We start from the raw sequence: 21,604 nt of genomic DNA, 5'->3' as shown, positions 1-21,604 counted from the left end.
TCCCATCTGTCTGAATACACACCTAAACCACTTCAAATTTTCCTCAAGGTTTATGAAATTGCATATTTTATTGAACCATTGCCCTGTTACAAAAGATGGCACATGTGACAGATGTGTTATTCTTCTTGCCTGTAACGGTGCTGATATGCCAGCATACTAATGCAAAAATTTAATTCTGGAGATACCTTTGCCAGATTTTTTTTTAATACTACAAAACCCACAAATACAGTGAATTGAATTGTCTCTCAAGAGGATTTGTTGTCTGCATCTTTCATCAGATTATGTAGCATGGAAAAAAAAGAAATTAAAATGTATGGAAGTTATACAGTAGTGTTCCTTCCATCTCTTTTGATGTAATATGTGTAGACCATTACCTAAATGCATATAGGACCAGATGAGACCACTTTGATCATATAGTCTGACCTCTAACATAACACAGACCAAAGATGGAATTAATTCCTTCTTCTGGGCTGAAATTTCTATGGTTGAACTAGAATGTAGCTTTTAGGAAAACATCCAGTCTTGGTTTAAAGACTTCCATCGCTGTCCCAACCCGTTAACTACCCTCCCGTTAGAGTCATGCTATGCTGTGCGTAGGCATGCCTGTTCTCCCTGATGAAGGGTGACTCCAGGAGCAGCCTGAAGCTGAGGGTTGTCCCCAGGACCATGTCTGTCTGTCTCTCATTCCCATGTCTGGGGTCAGCCTGAGCGCGGGCTCTCTGTAATTCCCTGTTGTATTTTGGCATAAAACCTGGATGCAGTTTAGGAGGAATCCTAGTCCAGCTTTTTGGTCTGCCGTTGGTGACTTGCAGAGCTTCAAGGACCAAGTGGAGGGGGACTGCCAGAGCACAGGGATGGTGGTGCAACACTGATGAGCTGGCTTTGATTTTGTGTTTGAAGTGCAACCTCCTCCTGCTCCCATTATGTAGTAGCAGAAATGCACCAGGCTTCCCCTCACGGGAGCCCTGACAGTGTAAATAGGAATTTATTGCCCTTCATGCCTGGTTTCAGCCACCTCTGTAAGAGCTGTGCCCAAGCAACTGGTACTTGAATTTCTGCTTCACTAAAACTTGGTATTTATTTTTCTTCTGATAGCTTGAAGGATCCTCTGTTAACGAACTTTTCTCCATATGCATATTTTTGCATTTTGGTCAAATCACCCTTTCTTCTTTTCTCAAATCCATTAAATAATTGAGTTTCTTGAACGTTTCATGTAGAGGTGCGTTTTCTGGTTTAATAATTAATACCCTGATTCTTCTCTGAGCCTTTGCGTTTTCAAACCATAGTCGTGAAATCTGCACACAGTATGCCAGTGGCAGGTGTTGTAGAGCAAAACTTTGCTGGAATTTTTTGTTAGTACCAAAGACAGTTACTCTTCCAGCAGCTTTATTGCATTACGGGCAGCTGTTTGTTGGTCTGGTGGTCTTTAGTTGCTGCTCCCAGGCTGAGATCCTTCAGACTTGGGGAGCAGCTTGGATTCTTTGTTGCTAAATTCGAGTTTGGCTGCATTAAATCACAAGTTTATTTTGTGTCCAAGTTCTTGAAAGATAAAGAATAATTTAATAAAAATGTCCTTTTCTCTTTATTTGATGCTCCTGTAATGAATGTGCCATTTGCAAAGATTAACCATAATATTTCTTTATCATTGACATATATCAATGATATGCGTCATCTTATCTATCATCTTTATATAATTGAAAATATTTTGGTAGCTATAGCAAATGTTAAATAGCTATTGGCATTTAGAAGGGCCAAGAATATATTCCTCTTTGGACATATTAAGAAAACTTATTTCAAGATTCAAATTTGAAGATATTTCAAACTGTTCAGATGTCTGATTTTCAGTTCATATAATGCATGTCATGTTGCTTTTTATCATTTGAGTTTCTTAATAAAAAAATCCCATGTGGAATGAAGTCACATAAATGACGTGTAGAAGCCTGTTACAACAGGGGTACTATCATGCTTTATCTTATTTCTAGTCTCATTGAAAAAAAACCTGAGTGTGCTTGGCAAGGTCTGTTTTTCTATGCTGGTGACATCCTCCTTTGAATGAGTCTCACGATTGCTGTTCCATTATGCTCAGGATTAACTGGTATGTCATTATCTTGGGTCATCCTATTTACTTTCTTAAAATAAGGTACGCTGGTACCTTTCCTTCTTGTTGTACAAAGCTTTCAGAAAGCTGCAGTTTTTGGCAAATTCTAACTTCAGATTTACTTTCAACGTCTAATTTTAATTCCCTTATCTTTTTTCTAATTTTTTAGTTATAGAAGTTTCATTTTATACATTCATTTTTTGTATGTGACAAATATACTTTAAAAGCTTTTTCAATCTACTGTAAATTAGACTTTCTGCAGAACTTGTAGAAGCTTATTTTTTTTTTCCATGATTGTTGGCTTGTGATTTTTGGTGGACCAAGAAGAAAGTTGTTAAATGAGTTCCCCTTATTGGAATATTTTTTTTTTTTTTTGATCCACAGGCTTTGTGGAATTGGCTTTTTGAAAGCGTTAAGTTCATGTATTACTGGTTTGAATTTTATTGTGTGTGCAAATAACACATAATCAGATCACTTGTATTTAAGCAACCGTTACTGTTTGGTCTGTAATCATTTTTTTATTGATCGAGGCTCAGCCTTGTGTTAAATTAAAAACTTCATCTGTATAGAGGGAGTTAAGAAACCAACGCTTTCTTAATTCCTAAAAATCAGAAACACAAGACCTTGAGATTGTTGTTCAGCCTTGAGTCTTCCTCATTGGTTGAGCTCATCCATGGTGTGATTTGATGATCTGTAATAGATGCCAGCTGTTATTTCATCTTGCTGTTATTCCAACCTATAATTTTGCTTGCTAAACATTGGTCCATAAGTACTTCTGTGAGTGAGAGATGGATTGAGGTACTAACACACTTTCATTGTTCTGAACATAATTTGTTAATATTATAAAATGTGCATAATGGGTGAGATCAGAGGGCAATTGAGCTCCATAGTCTGTCTGACAGTTGATGGAGAAGAACAGAAGAAAGAGGAAAAGTATTCTGGTAGAAAACTCTATATTCTTGTCAACCTGTGCAGGCTGCCCTCCGTGACCACATAGTATACATATTTTTCAGCTTGATTTTTAGTGGGGCAAAAATAGAAGTGTGACTAAGACACATGAGGGAAATTTGGGAGACAGTCTTAATTTCCACCTCTGCAGGAATTGGCACTTTTCTCTTTTACCTTGTTGTGGGGAGGGGAACAACCTTGTAAAACATTGTTGCCTTATAATAATTGCATTATTCATGCCTTAAAAATCAAAATAAAACCCAAAACCTTACAGACACTGAAGATGTGACTGCCGTAAAATCAAGCATCTCCTTTAGAAGGCAAAGTTTGTCGATGATAAAAGATATTTATGAGCTAAATTTCATGCAAATGCCTTTTGAGGATTGTAACTAAATCTGTTCTGATACTTTAAAAATGAAGTTGATGTTTATCAAGGTGGTTTTCAGAGGTAGAGATAGAGGCATAATAAGAAGTGAATTACTTGGTGGTGAAGTTTTACACCATTTCAGGAGGCAATGCTACTTCCTTCAGAGCTCCAAATTCATCAGTTAATCATAGTATCTGGCCTTAATTTTTTCTGTTTAGTTGTAGTGCTTCTGTGGAGCTCTTTGAGTTTACTCTGGGTGCAGTTCTATATGTTTTTATTCTTAGTATGAAAAATTCCTGCTTATGTGTCCCTGCCCTCATGCTCCTCTAAGGGATGATTCTTTGAGAAGGATAACCAATTTATGAAGAAGAGAATTGTGTTGAGTTTTTTTAAACCTGAATATTGGTGTTCTGGGCAGTGGTCCCACAAAGAAGCGTCTCAGCACAGGTGTGAAGGTGATGAGCTGTGGCAGGAAAGCAAAACTTTGCAAGGGGAAGCCCTGGTGCCAAAGACAACGTATAATAGAGCTTACCCCCTTGCTGCTGCTTTCGAAATAGAAATCAGGCACCAAGGGCTTTCTTATGCCATAAACAAGCACTCTAGTTTAGTTACATTACACTTAACTTAAAAAAAAAGGGAAATATTTAAGGAAGCAAATGTAGGATATAAAGAAATAGTCTTCCATCCTTTTCCTTTCTCCGCCTTTTTCCCGATTCTCTACATTTCTGCCAGAGAAAAGAAATTTGCTCTTTGCTATTCCAGTTCCATGTGGAATACCAATGTATGTGCATTTTCCTCTTCACATGTATTGAATAAATGCACTTTTTGAAATCCTGATCCCAATTCTTTGTTTATATTTAAATTTCCTTTATAGCCAAAATGCTTTATGTATTTTGGAGAAGAATCTACTAGTTGGAAATCCTTTTTATTCCAAATTCTTCCTTTTTGTGAAATTATCTGTATCTTCTGAAGCAGACAGACACCAGATTTCTTGCTGCACCCCCCCCATAAGCATCACCAGGTTGGTTTTAACCGATTATTCTGTCTCTGCAGCACTAGATGGTGCTGATGACAGTCTCTCTGAAATCTGAGCCTTCAAAAATACCAATGATTCAAAAAGTAGCGCTGCTATTTCAGACCAAGGACCAGTTTGCAAATCCAGACTTTGATTTGAGCAAAAATTTCAGTCTGTGAATACAATAGCAGATTATGAGAGCGGGAAAAAGATGGAAAGCCTACTTATATCTTATTTCTGTGTTGCTTCTTCCCTTTTCAACAGGGAATGTTCTAGCAGTTTTGACTAATAGCTGTGAATTAGTAGGAGGTTGGCATTTGGTCCCAGGAATGACATGTCTTGTCGAGGCTCTGTTGGATAGCATGAAGGAAAAAATAAGATTCCAGTTTTCATGACATCAAATATATTGTGTTATCCTGAAAACACCAAATGTTCTCAACCCTTGTAACCGCCACAGAGGTTTTGTAATCTCGTCCGATGTTCTTGCCGTATCAGTCCAGTTGCGATTATCACCACCACAGCAATAATGTCCTGGTGGGACCAGGATTCAGGCAGCTGCGGTACCGACCCTGGTTTCAGCCGTGCCGTCTCGAGCCCGTTCCTCGTGCTGGCAGACTCTGGCTGAACCTTGAGGATGGTACAGCCTACCCAGGGGCTCTCACACGGGTTAATTAGATGCCTTCAGTGTGGCGAAGGTTGTCCTTAAAAGGAAGCGGTTAATCTGTTCTAAGAAATGTCTGACTGAAGAGGTGTTGGGAAATGGTGGAATTTATTGAGTTGACTCTCAAGAGGTAAGATATGGGCTTGAGAAGCGTAACTAATTCCTTGTGGTGGTGAGAAGTGTTGGAGAAGCCTTTTCCTGAGGCTCTTGACTAGCAACAGGGGGATAAGCGCTGATACTCAGGAATCTACTCCTACTGTCAGTGAAGCATACAATATCAATGATATATTTTAAGTAAAAAAATTAAGATGACTTCTGCAAATGTGTCATTTCTTGAGGCGGAAAAGCTTTCCAAGCACATGCCTCCGAGCACTGAAGCTGCCCTCCAGTTCCAAGAAATAGAGCCTATCTAGAATATAACACTGAGGTAGTATTTTGCCACTTAATTTTTTAATTACTAAACTAGTTTTAATATTTTCGAAATGATCTGGTGTACAAGAAGTCTGCCACTGCTCCTTGTCCCAAGTGTCACCGACTCCAAGAGCAACATGCTCAGGCATTAATGAATTTTGTTAGTGCTTATTTGTCAAGGCAGCCTTTTTACCCTCTAAAGACCAACACAGTCATCCTAGGAAAGCCTGACAGGAGTCCTGTAATGCTCCAAAAAGAATCCAGAAGAATGTTTTTAAATACAGAAATCCTTAAAACATGTGACCTATACCAATATGAGGAGGAGGGAAAGCAGGTTACCTGTGAATTGAAAGCCATGTTTGAGGTATCCAGCGGCTTTACAGAAGTATCTTGACTCCTTGAAGGTGCTGAGCACTAGCTGGTGGCCTTTGTCCACTGCTTCTGCTTACTTCTCATCTCTCCTTCCACCTTTGCAGTCAAGTTATATTCTCCTTATATATCAGATTATACCATCCTCTGAGTGTCATTGCCATGCTTTTTTTCAAAATGCATGAAAAAAATGTTTATTTCTCTGTATGTATATGGACCTCTGATTTCACAGATTATTTATAAAGCTAAGGTAATGCTTTATTCCTTGACTTAAGCTAAAGTAAATTTGAAAAGAACATATACTAGTAAAATGCAAAAACTCGGCCTCCAAATACCCAAAGTTTCTGTCTATACTTGGATTTTTCCTGTAATAAGCAAATAGGTTATTGAAATTAATAATACATAAGATGCTTAAGGATATATTGCAATATATTGCATGAGGTGCTGCACTTAAAAATTGCATTTTAGCGAACACATACTGGTTATGAACTAAAATTGGATGTATACCATTCCTTCTGTTACAGTTTGACTTTTAAGAATTTAACCATGAACATATGATGTTCTTCACATCGTTTATTGTATAGAATATTTCTAATTGAAATTCTGCTGTTGCTTAGCCCAGATGTTAAATAAATAAGTAAATAAATCAATTCTATAACTATTGTGCAGTGCATTCTAAAAATCTCTTTATTCAAGTTTGTGTATATAATAAAACATCTCTTCTGACTGGATAGTCTAACTATTTCAGGACATTATTGTGAAGTTATTTTAATATTTATTTTCCTTTTTTTTCCCCTTCCAGTTTATTTTCTTTGTTGTCTAAAAAACACAACAAAGTGCTGGAGCAAGCCACGCAGTCCTTAAGAGGTTCCCTCGGTTCAAATGACTCTCCACTTCCTGATTATGTGAGTATTGAACTTAATGTTTTAGTAGGTGCTTCAAAATAGAAGTGGTACATCCCTAAATCTGCAAAGATTTATCAAAATGTGTGACAGCTAAGCAACCACCAACACCAAAATACAGGAACCTGTATAAATGATGTCATGTCTGAAACGTCTTTAAAAAAAAATATTACACTCACGAATGGCAAAACAAAACCGCAACTATTCATAGCTAAGAGACTTACTGTACCCTGTCAACTTGCAATTCTCAAGCCATTTGTATTTCAGGATATTTAAATCATACAGTTAAAAACGTTATTTTTAAGAACAGGGCTTTGGCATCCACAGTATGTTAAAATGCCTACAAACGATTGAAACAATTCCCAATGAGCCTTTGGGGGAGTACTGCAGTCACGGGCAAATTGGTATGTTCTGAACACATGGATCCATACAGTCCTCTTCAGTTTACTGAGCCAATACCCACAAATAGGCAACAATTTTGTAACTTAATTGCATGGCTTGTTGGAAAATCTCTAGTTTTCGGTACAAGAAGGAGACATTTTCCAAGGACTTGAATAATATCTTTGTACTACTGAAGTATCTTTGGTTTGTACTCATTTGAACTCTCACTGCCATACCGTGTAAAAAAAAAGTTGATTTATCAGTTGCTCTGGATTTTTGAAGATGCAAATGTAACAACTGTTTTATTTTCAGTGTTAATACATGTTCCAGGACATGCCTGTCTGAGACTTTACAATCGTATTACCCTAACATTAAGTATAAAAGTATCTAAAAAGATAATTTGATCTAATAGTTTAACGCCTTAAATTTAATTTAACTAACCAGGTTTCTTAACCTGCATCTTTTAGTTATTGTTGCTGACACGTACCATACAAACTAGAGGCATTTTGTTATTCAGAGAGACGTGGGTTTACAGAGCAAATGAATCACTTGCAGGTTTTTCCTGTGTATTCCTGCTGCCTTACCATGCCCTAATTCATGTGAAGCTCCTTACGACACCCGTGGTTTTAGGGCTCTTTATTTCTTTCCCAGAAGTTGCTATCTTGACCTTTAATTTTGGGAACTTGAAACATTTCAGCAAAAATCCCCTCAAGTTAGTTTGTGGTTAAAGACCAGGGGATCCCACTTCTGTTTGCCTGGTAAGGTGATACAAAAGCTGGATAAAGCTCTTTGATCTGCATGGGCATAAACAACTGAAAGCCCCCAAGACGTCAGACACCTTGGAGAGGATTTGATGGCCCTTTCCCATGGGTTTGCTTCTCGAGCAATAGGGACTCATGGTGTAGGGGCTTCCACAGTTGTGAGGACTGCAGTATTTTGGGTGCATTGAGCATTTCTGAGTGATGCAATTGATAATGCTTTTGGGACTGTATTTCTCAGAGGTGATTAACCCCAGTGTCATGCCCAGTTCCAGCTTAAGCAATTACACTGCTACATGTTCATATTCCTCCCGTGGTCTTGTGGCTCTTCATTGAGTTGTCCTGGAGAGCTGTGGTGCTTCAGTTGACTTCCAGGGCAAAGGGAGGCTGCTGTGGTGGAGGTGATGGCTTTTCATACCCGAGATATATCATGCCATATCATAGCATGTATCATATCATGAGGTAGTTCTGCATAACATGCAGTATCACAACCCAGAGATGTTGGAGTGAGTGCTTGGGACAGGGTTTATGGGCACAAGGGCTTCATAAGCTGGAATTGCTGCCAAAGGCTGTGTATTTTGAAACTAACCTCCGAGACATTTTGGGGTCTTGGTTAAATAACTGTCAAGCATCTTCAGATGCCTAGAGAATAGGGCTGAAATTTTTAACACTAACTTATATGGGAGTCAGTCCCTTCTGCCAAGTAACAAGCGATAGGACTAGAGGAAATGGCCTCAAGTTGTGTCAGGAGAGGTTTAGATTGGATATTAGGAAAAATTTCTTTGCTGAAAGGGTAGTCAGGCACTGGAACAGGCTGCCCAGGGAAGTGGTTGAGTCCCCATCCCTGGAGGTATTTAAAAGACTTGTAGACATGGTGCTTAGGGACATGGTTTAGTGGTGGACTTGGCAGTGCTAGGTTAACGGTTGAACTTGGTGATCTTAAGGGTCTTTTCCAACCTTAACGATTCTATGATTCTGTATCCCTAATCCAGGGACTGCAGTTGTATGTGGCCTGTTGTCAGAAGGAGGATATTGATATTTAGTTGAAGATGTCCCTGCACATTGCAGGGGGATTGGAGTAGGTGACCTTTAAAGGTCCCTTCCAGCCCAAACCATTTCATGATTTATGAAAAGAGACCCTTGTATTTTCTTCCCTAGACAAATTACCATCCCCACTGTTCAGAGGAAAGAAAACAGCATGATACACGCATATGTTTGTAAAAGGGCACATATAAATAAATATATATGTGCACACACACATAGGCATATATTTACATATATGTGGGTGTATATATATGTATATATTTCAGTGTGTGTATGAATTTGGTGCTTGAAAACTATTTTATAGATTTTGGACTTCTTTTTAACTTACTGGGTGCAAACTATATACTGCAGCTAAGGAACGACGCAAGGTGCTCGCTGTACATAGTTATCCCCTTACAGATGGAGACAGCTGAGAAATGCAGTTTATGGAGCAGTGCCAGGGAAGCACTCTGGAGTGCAGCCCAGAGACTTAGATACTTCACTGAATTTCTTCCCGTTTATTGTTGGTGTGACATAGGGAGGGAGGGGAGAAGGACAGCAGTTGGAACGATTGCTGTAGGGCAGAGTAAAATCACTGAAGTTCATTGCTTGTATTTTGAAAGAAGAATGTATACTTTTATGCCTGACTTTTTTTTTTTTCTCCAAATTGCTCATGTTCCAGCTCAATCTGAGCCATAGGCAGTTGACTAAATAAAAGTTGAGGCCAGATTTCATTTACTTCAGCATACTCTGCTTCTGAAAGCCCATGTTTGTGTTGTCTGTAAGAAGAGTGAAGAATCTGGGAACTGAGATAATTTAAGTGTCTGAAGTCCTGAAGCCTGTTCTACCACTGTATCCCAGCATGGAGCGAAAGAAAGGGATGATTCTGAGATTGGCTGCTCTGCCCAGGTTTATGTCTAGAGGATTTCTGAGTAAGCTATTCTCTTCGCAGGTTTCATTTAGACCAAATATGTGTTTTTAAAATGCATTTCTCATTATTTTTAATTCACTTTTCATTTATAAATTACTTTTTCGTTACTGAGTTCTGTAATTCAAAAGTGAATTTGCACGGTACCTAGGTCACAAGGGTTAAAACGTCCATAAAATTATTTTAAGTGTTGCTTATGGTCTTGTCTTGAGCCTTTCTACTCATTTGTGAGTACTAGACTTCAAAAAACAAATTATGGTAAATACTCTATGTTCCTTCTTAGGGCCAGGAGGGATATGGAAGGAAAAAGGCAGCATCAGTGATCTTGAATTGAGCCCCGTCTGTTGTGAACATCATATGATGGAGAGGTGCTATGGCACAATATGCCCATGCTGTAACACATACACACAATGGGAGCAAATGGAGATTAAGAGATGGGCATCTCTTAACTTCTGAGTGCTCAAGCAGTAGTACTGTTTCTACTCTACTTTGTTTTCATTACTGTAAACAAATAAGTTTTTTACCTAATTCACAGTCCCCAGGCTGCTGATTATTGATGCTGGTAAGAATATACTGGGATCCTCCTTTACTATGTTTCTAATGCTTCTTTTGTGGCTATCTGCTGTGGACTACCATCAGGTCTCTGGTGTACCAACAAAGTTGCAGGTATTTTGCTGTGAACTAAAATAAGGAACTGACTCGGTTGGCTTTTATATTGTTCTTGGTGAGATTTTCTGGGCTTTAAAAAAGAAAAGAGCAAGTTGTTTTGTTTATTAAGGTTGAACCAGTTTCCTGATCCTTTCCTGATAAACTTCAGTCAATATGGTGGGATTCAGGAGCAGGATGGAGAAGCCAGCGGGGAGGAGAGAAAAACCCCCTGTCAGCAAACCATCGCCTCACAGATAGGATCCTTGGTTAGACCAATTCTCATGCTACTTCATTTACTAGTTGTTTAATAAGCTTTATTATTAAGCATTATTTTTATAGCCACAACAACTTGTTTTGAAATACCACACTTCAGTCAAGTTGTCCTTGTCCACAAGTATCTCCAGGCTTGAAGAAATGGGAAAAATCCAGTTAGGTTTTTTTATTGCTTTCTTGTATTCAGTGAAAGCACATTTTCCAAAATTTTTAACAAACAAGAAAACTGATAATAAAATAATTGAGAATTTTGCTTATTTCAGTTCAAATCAAGACAAATTACTTAAGTAAACATATCAATTATTTTCTCTGTAATTTTATTACAGCTTAATGTAATTTGTTAAATCATAGATACTTAACAGCATAACTGGAGGCATGCTAACTTCCCTTGGAAAGTAGCACATCAGACCTGTTGTTGGAACTACCATCTACCCAAACAGTTACTTTTTAAGGATTTCATAGTACTGTGTATGATTTTTGAGCACTTCCATGCTTGTTAAACTACAGCTGGTAACAAGAGATTCTCCTCAACTGTTTCGAAGAAGGGAGGGGATGGCGAAGAAGACAGTAAATTTTGAATTCTGGCAAGCTTATGTCAAAGGTTCAGAATTCTCTTGTTGATGTAAGAAAAAAAATTTGCTTAATGCACAAATTGAGGAAAATAAAAATCAAATGTAGGAATAGTTTTAGATTCAAATAGTTTGGCATGTATCATCACTTGAGTCTGTATTTGGATACATAGCTTTTGATTTGGTTTCTAAATTTATTTCAACATCGTCTAATGCAACACAGGGATGAGGGATTTTATGGCAGTGGGAGCCCAAACTCTTGTTTACTGGTGGTGGGCATGAAGGCTTAGTAGTTAAATGAAAACTCCTTGGAGGACATTTTGAGGATCGCTCAACACCCAGGGTAGGTGTCATGGTTCTGAGCACCCCATGCTACTGTCTGCTGGGAGTTCTTCTCTCTACCATCCGTGGGGATTTTACCAACAGCCTTTGGTTGCTTTAATGGAATAATATTAACAGAAAATAGTGTAGGTGAGAGGATTACTAGCCACATAGGAAAAATTCTAAAATTCACTTGTTTAACTTTTTTTTTTTTACCTTCTAAATTTTAGCTAGAAAAAAATGCATTGTTCTATCCAGATGAAGCTTAAACGTGTTAGGAAAAATTCTAAAAATAATCCCACTTAGTGCTGATATCTTCAATTATTTCATATATAGGACTGTCACTTCACCGGCACTTCAGTGGTGGAGGAATTTTGTCAGTGAGAGAAAGAATGTAGTGTAGTGTTAGAGTTTCCATATTTACAAATGTATTCCTATGAATATATGGAGAGCCATGCTTTAAGCCCCTGTCCAAAATCTGCTGTTTCTGTGTTAGTTAAGGTGTAGAAATAAATGCATCCTGGCAATCCAAAGGGAACAACGTAAAGAACATAAATGCAGTGAGCTCTGTGTGTGTGTCGAGTCTGCAGTAGCAAAGCCTGGTGGTACTATGAGAGTTCCCAATCAGAGCTGACTCTTTTCCTGGCTCCTTACCAATCCAGTTAAATCTACCTGCTGTGCGGAGCTGGTATGACACGGAGGCTTGGAATTCTGTGAATGTCAATGAGGTTTTTCTCTCGTCTTAATAATGAGAATTAAACTTTGCATTTGGGTGATGAGATTTCGATATTTCTTTTTTCTTTTCCTTCTCAGTTTGCGCTCCATAATGGGCTAAATGAAGTCCAATATTTAGATTTTTCTTTGATTTATCCTTGATTTATATGGTAAATAGAAAGCAGCTGTCTATTTAAGCATCTAATTCTTGAAACTCCTCAAGCATCATCTGGAAATAATGTAGCTTGTAAAACAAAGCTAAGAAGGAAAAGCAATGTTTGTTTTATGTGGGATCAATGACTTCAGTTGGGGTCGTTCTAATTCGGCCATTATGAGGGTTATTAAAAAGCAGTATTACAAAAGTGGTTTCAACAAAAAGAATTTTTTTGTAACTTGTATCTTGTTATTACAGTTGATTATATTCAAAGCTGCAAATACTTTATAACTAGTCCTTCATTTTAGTTTCTCCAACAGAGAACCAACCTAATCTACCTCCTGTACATGGGTAGATGTTAAAAGGTTCCCCTATTTCATTTACTCCCTAGGAAGAAATTGCCTTTTATAAGTAAGGACTCCATATTTATCTTAGAAATTTGGGATTGCTAAAGAGTAGGTAAAATAAGGTCTATGAACTGCAGTATTAGCTGTCTTTTAAACATAATGAAACAAATCTAAAATCTATAAATTTTCTGGATTCAGTTACTTTACAATGGATGAAAGATGATAGTACTATAGATCTAAAAGACCGAAGTCAGCCTTATTTTCAGTATATGCAGTTTAGTCATGGCCTTGCTAAACAACTAAAGCAAAATGAATATTCTAGAAATCCATAATATTAACAGCTATAGACTAAAATCTTTTTGTCCATGATATTTGTCTACCATTACATTGTCATATAAATCTTGTTCTGTCCCTTTCATGGCACTAGCCAGATTTTTTTCATGTAATAATTAGGTATTTCAGGTAAGGTTATGGGATCTTGTGATGCAGACATATTTTTACAAAGGATGACATGTAAAAAAGTTAATGTTGTTAGCCTATCCAGCATGTAGCAAACAAGTATTTCATTCACTATCGAGGTGAACAATATTTGAACTGTAAATAAATGCTGTGATGTTCTGGGGTCCTATAATATGTTCTCTGCTTACATATCTAGTATTACATTAGATATGCTGCAGCTCTATCTAATTTTTTTAATTATCTAAAGAACTGGTTTAATGCAGAACTCTGCCACCAGACATAAGTGTTTTCCTATAAATGCGTGCTATCGTGAAGAAATAGGAAGTCTTCCCTGCGATCATCTGATGACTTTAGTAATGATGCAGAAATGAAATTAAACCCACTTCCAAATAAACTGGTCAGCCATAATAGAGTTAGTATGATGCAATTAATGTTGCTTAGCTGGTAGTCTGTAAAAATACTGCTTAGTGGTAACTGCACTGAACATACAAAATGTGTACAAGTTGTTTAGCTGTAGAATTGAATACACCATTGGCAGAATGGGAAATTTTTACCAAATTAAATCAAGACTCCTGAGATATGTCCATATTTGACAAATACCAAGGGGGAAAAAAAAGCTAAGGTAGTTTATTTTGTCATAATGTTTCTTCAAAACTCAGAAGCCACCTAGTTTTCACCAAAAACACTGCCTAGATCTCTTAAATACTCTTTTTGTCTATATTTTCTTCCATTTTTTTATGTCACTAAGTAACTCAGTAAGATTTTTTGATTGTATTAGCCATGCCTTGTTAATAGTCTAAAAAACATTTTTGTGTGTGAGTTTTTAGATCCTTTTGTTGTCTACTGTAATATACTTAAAATATGATTATACAAGAAAAATTTTTTTAGGATGTTGTTTACTGAAGATAGTATGTGGTAAACCAATATAATACAAGCCAGGATGCCATTGGCCTTCTTGGCCACCTGAGCATACTGCTGGCTCATGTTCAGGCGGCTGTCAACCAACACCCGCAGGTCCTTTTCCACCAGGCAGCTCTCCAGCCACTCCTCCCCTAGCCTGTAGCGTTGCATGGGGTTGTTGTGACCCAAGGGCAGGACCCGGCACTTAGCCTTGTTGAACCTCATGCAGTTGGCCCCGGCCCATCGATCCAGCCTGTCCAGGTCCCTCTGTAGGGCCTTCCTACCCTCTAGCAGATCGACACTTCCACCCAACTTGGTGTCATCTGCAAACTTCCTGAGGGTGCACTCAATCCCCTCATCCAGATCATCAATGCTGATATTGAACAAGACCAGCCCCAACACTGAGCCCTGGGAAACACCACTCGTGACTGGCTGCCAACTGGATTTGACTCCGTTAACCACCACTCTCTGGGCTCGGCTGTCCAGCCAGTTTTTAACCCAGCGCAGAGTGCCCTTATCCAAGCCGTGAGCAGCCATCTTCTCCAGGAGAATGCTGTGGGAGACAGTGTCAAAGGCCTTACTAAAGTCCAGGTAGACAACATCCACAGCCTTCCCCTCATCCACTAAGTGGGTCACCTTGTCATAGGAGGAGGCCAGGTTAGTGAAGCAGGACCTCCCTTTCATAAACCCACGCTGGCTGAGCCCGATCCCCAGGTTGTCCCACACGTGCCGTATAATGGCATGCAAGATGATCTGTTCCATGACTTTCCCTAGCACCAAGGTCAGGCTGACAGGCCTGTAGTTCCCTGGATCCTCCTTCCGACCCTTCTTGTAGAGGGGCGTCACGTTTGCTAGCTTCCAGTCATCTGGGACCTCCCCGGTTGACCAGGACTGCTGATAAATGATGGAGAGTGGCTTGGCGAGCTCCTCTGCCAGCTCCCTCAGTATCCTCGGGTGGATCCCGTCTGGCCCCATGGACTTGTGAACATCCAGGTGGAGGAGCAGGTCGGTGACTGTTACCTCTTCGATAACTGGGGCTTCATTCTGCATCCTATCTCCATCTCCCAGCTCAGGGGCCTGAAAACCCTGAGGATGACCAATCTGACTGTTAAAGACTGAGGCAAAGAAGGCATTAAGTACCTCAGCCTTCTCCTCATCCTTCGTGGCAAAGTTTCCCTCCGCATCCAACAAAGGAGGGAGATTCTCCCTGGCCCTCCTTTTGTCGCTGATATATTTATAAAAACATTTTTTGTTATCTTTAACAGCGGTGGCCAGTTTAAGTTCCAGCTGGGCCTTTGCCTTTCTAATCTTCTCCCTGCATAACCTCACAACATCCTTGTAGTCCTCCTGAGTCACCTGCCCCTTCTTCCAAAGGCGGTTAAGCTCTCCTTTTTGAGTTCTAGCCAAAGCTCTCTGTTCAGCCAGGCCGGTCTTCTCCCCCGCCTGCTCGACTTCCGGCACATAGGGACGGCCTGCTCCCGTGCCTTTAAGACTTCCTTCTTGAATAACATCCAGCCTTCCTGGACTCCTTTGCCCTTCAGGACTGCCTCCCAAGGGACTCTGTCAACCAGACTCCTGAACAGGCCAAAGTCTGCCCTTCTAAAGTCCAGGGTAGTGGTTCTGCTGACCCCCCTCCTTACTTCTCCAAGAACTGAAAACTCTATCGTGTCATGGTCACTGAGCCCAAGACAGCCTCCGACCACCACATCGCCCACCAGGCCTTCTCTGTTCACAAACAAGAGGTCCAGCAGGGCACCTTCCCTAGTTGGCTCCCTCACCAGCTGCGTCAGGAAGTTATCTTCCACACACTCCAGGAACCTCCCAGACTGTTTCCTCTCTGCTGCTGCTGTATTTCCAGCAGAGATCTGGTAAGTTGAAGTCTCCCACGAGAACAAGGGCTAGGGATTGTGAGACTTCAGCCAACCACTTGTAGAATGCTTCATCTGTTTCTTCATCCTGGTTGGGTGGTCTATAACAGACTCCCACCAGGATATCTGCCTTATTAGCCTTCCCCCAATCTTTACCCATAAGCACTCAACCTTATCTTACTGTCATTGAGTTCTAGACAGTCAAAACACTCTTTAACGTACAAGGCTACCCCACCGCCTCTCTTTCCTTGCCTGTCCCTTCTGAAGAGCTTGTAGCCATCCATTGCAGCACTCCAGTTGTGTGAGTCATCCCACCATGTTTCCGTGATGGTGACCACATCATAGTTTTCCTGCCGCGCAATGGCTTCCAGCTCCTCCTGTTTATTGCCCATGCTGTGTGCATTGGTGTAAATGCACTTCAGTTGGGCTATAGATCTCTTCTCCAACACAGGCATGCCACCCCTAGGCTCATCCCTAGCAAGCCTGGTTTTATCCCCTTCCCATTTTGCATCTAGTTTAAAGCTCTCTCAATGAGGCCTGCTAGCTCCTGAGCCAGAATCCTTTTCCCCCTTTGAGACAGGTGAACCCCATCTGACTCTAGCAAGCCTGGTGCCATGTAAACTGCCCCATGATTGAAAAACCCAAAATTCCACCGCTGGCACCAGCCTCTGAGCCACGTGTTAATGAGATGGGTCTTCCTGTTCCTTTCCATATGCCTCCCGGCTACTAAAGGGATGGAGGAAAACACTGCCTGTGCTCCTGATCCTTCAAGCAATCGCCCTAGTTCTCTAAAGTCCCTTTTGATCGTCTCTGTACTTTTCTCTTCTCCAACACAGGCATACCACCCCTAGGCTCATCCCTCGCAAGCCTGGTTTTATCCCCTTCCCCAAAATTCTGCAGTTCTGCCTGAATTCTTAATCAGTTCTTTCCTTGAAATGAATTGGACACTTTCCTGAAAAAATGCTGCATAAATTATCCTTAAACAGAAAGAACAAAGTATCCTAAAATTCTGTGATAAAGATGTTGGTGAAGTTCAGTCTATTTAAACTCCCGTATATTAGTATGAAGGACTAATAGTTATTTGCAGTTGGTCTTTGCATTATTGTGTCTTTAATAATATGCTTGTGGTTGAAGGATTTTTGGACAAATATATTGAAGAACATCTGGAAGATGTTCTTCAAAAAGATGTTCATCTTTCATTCTTCAGGAGTTCCACAAAAGTCTCATTGGTGTCTGGTATTCATGTTATATAGATGGCATTAAGCCTTATGTCATTTAGAAATTCTCAATATTTTGGAAAATAAGTGTGAAAATCACTATCTTTTTTCTTTAAAAAACATTTAGTGTGGCAGCAGCATCTTATGATCATCTGATTGAAAATCTTTCATTCTCCAGATTTATGAGACAGGGGAACAGATGGAAAGAAGCGGGAAGAACTTCTGACATTAGCAATGCAAACATCTACTAAAGTCTTTTTAAAAGCCTATTATTTTGGTCATTACACACATTTGAAGAAAGCCAAATGCGAACATCATAATTTTTTACTTATTTTCCTCCTTTAATAGTTATATAGGTTTAGGGCATTGTCATTATTTTGCAGTAAAGGGTATAAATTATGGCATTTGTTTCCATTTTTGTACTCAGAATACATGTTTTTGATAAGACCACTTAAACGAGTGTCCTTAAAAGAGGAGATTAGGCTAAGGAAGTTGTGAGAGCTCGTTTCAGAAATGGATGAGCACTATCTCAGGGTCCTTTCACGCCTCCCCAAATTAAGCAGTAGATTTTTATATGTTGATTTTTCTAATGTGCATCTACTTGTGTTGAATTTGAGAGAGCTGGAAGCCTGATGCAATATTGGGGTTTTAGAAGGGCCTGAGTGTAAGCTGTAGATAGAATATGTGATATATTAAGAGAAAGCCTTCACAAGCCTCTCTGTAAATACTGTGTATTACTGCCTTGTAAGCCAACATTTCCTCAATTCAAACTAATGACAAATTTTGAAGTGCTTGGATGAAAAAAGTAACAGTACTGATCTTCCGAAGCATCTTTCTTTGCTGATTTGGTCTTTAGACACTTTTCCTGCTGCCTCCTTCACATGAGTGGGTTGTTCAGAGCTTTTCAGGAGAAGCTGATTGCTCTGGGTGGTTGGGCTTTGTCAAACCTCCGTAGACAAACAGAAAAACCCAGTGCAGTAGCTTTCCAAAGAGCAGGATTTATTTTTGTAACTGCTATGTATTTCAACAATGTAGTAAAACAGACTTTTAGTTTTCCTAAAGCAAGGTTTTGATTGAAAAATGTAGTGCTTAAAAACCAGGAGTATGTTACCATATGTTATAAACATCTCAGTAATTCTTTTTTTAAACATTCAGCCATATAAAGTAAAGGAAATGGATGCAGGAGGAAGTCTGTTCAGACCCTTTTAGGCTGTTTGGTACTAAATACTTAATTGGAATTGGAATCTTTTTACATTACTTTTTCTATATGAGATATTGGTGAAACATGAGAACTTTTTGATGTTGCACCTTCTATTTCCAACTTCTCTTCATGTTTTACAGGGACATTTATGGACTAACCAGTGAGGTTTGGGAACTCTTTTAGTTGTTTAAAAAAAATCAATCCATTTATATCGAAGGGTAGTAAATAGTTATTAGAAGAAATAGCCTAACAGAGATCTTTAGATTCCTTCATTGCAGATATCTATGATTTGGAATTGGAAAGGCAACCAGAGAAAATAAGAGAAATGAAGGTAAATCAAGACTTAGTGATTTTGAAAAAGATAAGAGGAAGATAGTGTGCTTCAGACTGTGGATAAAATCATGCATGAAATTGTTCACCCGTCAAATTGCTGCTCAAATCTGTCCGAACTGAAACATGAAGAAGTTAAAATGGGACCATTTTTTACCTATACAGAGCCACATTTATTCCAGTTGTGTCCAAGTTACAGAAGGACAGTGCCATCAACTTACAATTTGTCTTCTTGGAGAGGTATTATCCCCCTGAACAACACATCACACTGTCTCGCTGACAGCAGTTCTCCCACTAATAGCTGTTGTTAATATTACCTATAATGTCATGCAAATTAACTGCTGTTAATTGGCAGTGTGGGTGGCCAGGGGAACCGAATGATGGGATGAAGGAAAGGAGAATATTTTAAAGGGAACGAGTCAAATAAGATTGCAAGACAGTCTTGATATGAAATGGAAAAGAAAAAGATTTGGAGAAAGAAAATAATTGATACAGGCAGAAATTCAAAACCAAAAGTACCCTGCCAGGGCTGTTTCCTCTCCTGCTGTTCATAAGAAGCATCACATGGAGCAAAATAAGCCACTTACTGAAAACCGATTTCCTCATCACCTGGCCCGAAAAGCAGCATTAAAGAAACGTAGAATAGAGAATTTTAATTTTTTTTATCCCTATTGACAGTGGTGGATTCTTGTTCTCTGTGAAATAGCTTTGTGGGAAACCTGTCAAAACACATGGCGAGTGTATTTAGAAGAAATAGAAATTTAGAAGAAATAGAAATTTAGAAGAATCTCTGTTTTTCATGTTTATTCAATTCTATAAAGTCACCCTAATGTTTTTCACAGACTTAATTGGAAAGATAGACTTTTATTTCCCTTTCATGTAACCAGCGATTTCTCTTAAGTTTCTCATTTCTTTGTAGTTTAGGAACTAAGCAAGGTAGAGGAATACATTTCACATTTCATATGCTAAATCGGTTTTTGTAAATAGGAGTTCTTCCACAGAATTGGTGAATTACAGGAACAATAACCCATAAATTGGACAAAAAGTATCAATTCTTAACATGCTATAAGTTAGATACAAACATGATGGCTAAAGGACTCTGTGATGATAGTTACGTGAACTTGTAATTAAATTGTATCTTAACACATATACATTGGGATAAAGGGAAGCCTGTGTTTTCAGTCTGATGTCTGGCTTTTGAGGGTTTAACCCTGCAGCTTTAATTTTAAAGCAACAGCAGGAGGGGGTTTGGATTAACACATAAATAAATACTCTTTTTTTTTTCTTGATTTTTACCAACATAAAATTTTCTAATGTTTTTCAAGGGAGAAAGAAATTAAAAAAAACAAAACAAAACAAAACAAAACAAAACAAAAAGCTGGTAGTCATATTCTCCATCTGTTTTCTGCCAGTGACATACCAAACATAAAGTCATTTCAGGGAAGTATCTTTTAAAACATTCATAATGAGAAAAGACTCTAATATATTACCGTTATTTAATCCTGCTATATTCTTATCCCCAATGCTGTTGGGAGATGTCTGTGATTGCCTATGCTGCTCTGAAACAAAGTTGAGACGAGTAAGATATTTTTTTTATTGCCCTTCAGATATGTTACTGGAATGCAGTGGAGGTTTTCCAGAACTGCTTTTGTACATATTTAGGCTTGAGCCCAAACTGAGTGAGCTGTGGCCTGCTACTGAAGTGTATGACATCTTCTTTAAAGACACTGTGTTCTGCTGCATTTTTCTTGATATCAAACTGGTACAGCATGTACAGAGGCTGTTCCACTCCAGCATTTGTGTGCATGCTAACCCAAACTCTTGACCTTAAAGAAACTGTTTACTAACAACAAAAAACAACCATCCTATTCTAGAGAAAAGAAGACGGATTGTAACATTACAGGTTAGATTTAATTTTTTCATTGCAATAGGACTCAAAATCTTAAGTATATCTCTTCCCTCCAGATAAACTGAAAAGAGAATGGATGTTGCAATTCCTAAAGGCAGGTCTTTAAGCTACTCACCAACAACTTATCTGTGGCTCTTGCAAAGAAATCAGATGCTTACTCAATGCAGAGAAGAAAAAAATTATCTGAACAAATAATGACAAGTTTTCCCATTCCCACACTAATCTTTTAGATTTTGATAAATCAAGACAATTGGAAGAGTCATGTCACATGGGAAAAAGCTTCATTGAATTTTTCTGAAATATAAAATTATTTTTCCACAATAAATTAGCCATCTTACCTTGTGGTGGACTCTGTTAATTAGAATTCATTAGAAAACTTAGCTTAATTTATAGGTAAACAATCATAATTGCTTACAGGATTTTGGTGAGGAACAGTTGACTGACTTCAGGATGGATGTATGATATACACAAGAGTTTCTCTGTCTTTCAAACACGGTGATCTCTCATCTTGCCCATATCTGTCACTGCTGCACTTTACAAACCAGACTACACAAAATTAAGTTTTTTTCCCAAAATAGATGAGAGTTCATAAATATTTCAGCAAATTTTATTTGTTTGCATAATGTAGTTTTTTCCATATTTCTATCAAGAGTGTTTTTCTTCAGCATTTGAAAAAAAACATCATCTGTTGCTTATAGTTCATTTTGGAACGGGTACCTGTGTGCACAGGCTTCTAGAATTATTTTCTGTGAGTTTGGGGTTTTCCAAATCTCAGTTAAAGGTTCGTTTTTCGGTGTTCAGGCTATGGCTGCTGTGTGCTTCCAGACCATTCG

The 21,604-nt window shown here is 38.8% G+C and overlaps 1 protein-coding gene across 1 annotated transcript in view; it reads left to right on the top strand.

Annotated features, from left to right (window-relative positions):
- The window catches only part of DYM (dymeclin), a 260,986-nt gene that overhangs the window by 176,191 nt on the left and 63,191 nt on the right, over positions 1-21,604 (top strand). The window contains 1 exon segment of the mRNA XM_087760268.1: positions 6,672-6,774. Coding sequence (XP_087616394.1) covers positions 6,672-6,774 — 103 coding nt within the window.

Source organism: Nipponia nippon, unplaced genomic scaffold (assembly GCF_047370975.1).
Source record: "Nipponia nippon isolate SJK-2023a ecotype South Korea unplaced genomic scaffold, ASM4737097v1 scaffold_22, whole genome shotgun sequence".
NCBI lineage: Eukaryota > Metazoa > Chordata > Aves > Pelecaniformes > Threskiornithidae > Nipponia > Nipponia nippon.
The sequence above is the reverse complement of the archived record's forward strand: the minus strand, read 5'-3'. Positions and strand labels throughout refer to the sequence as shown.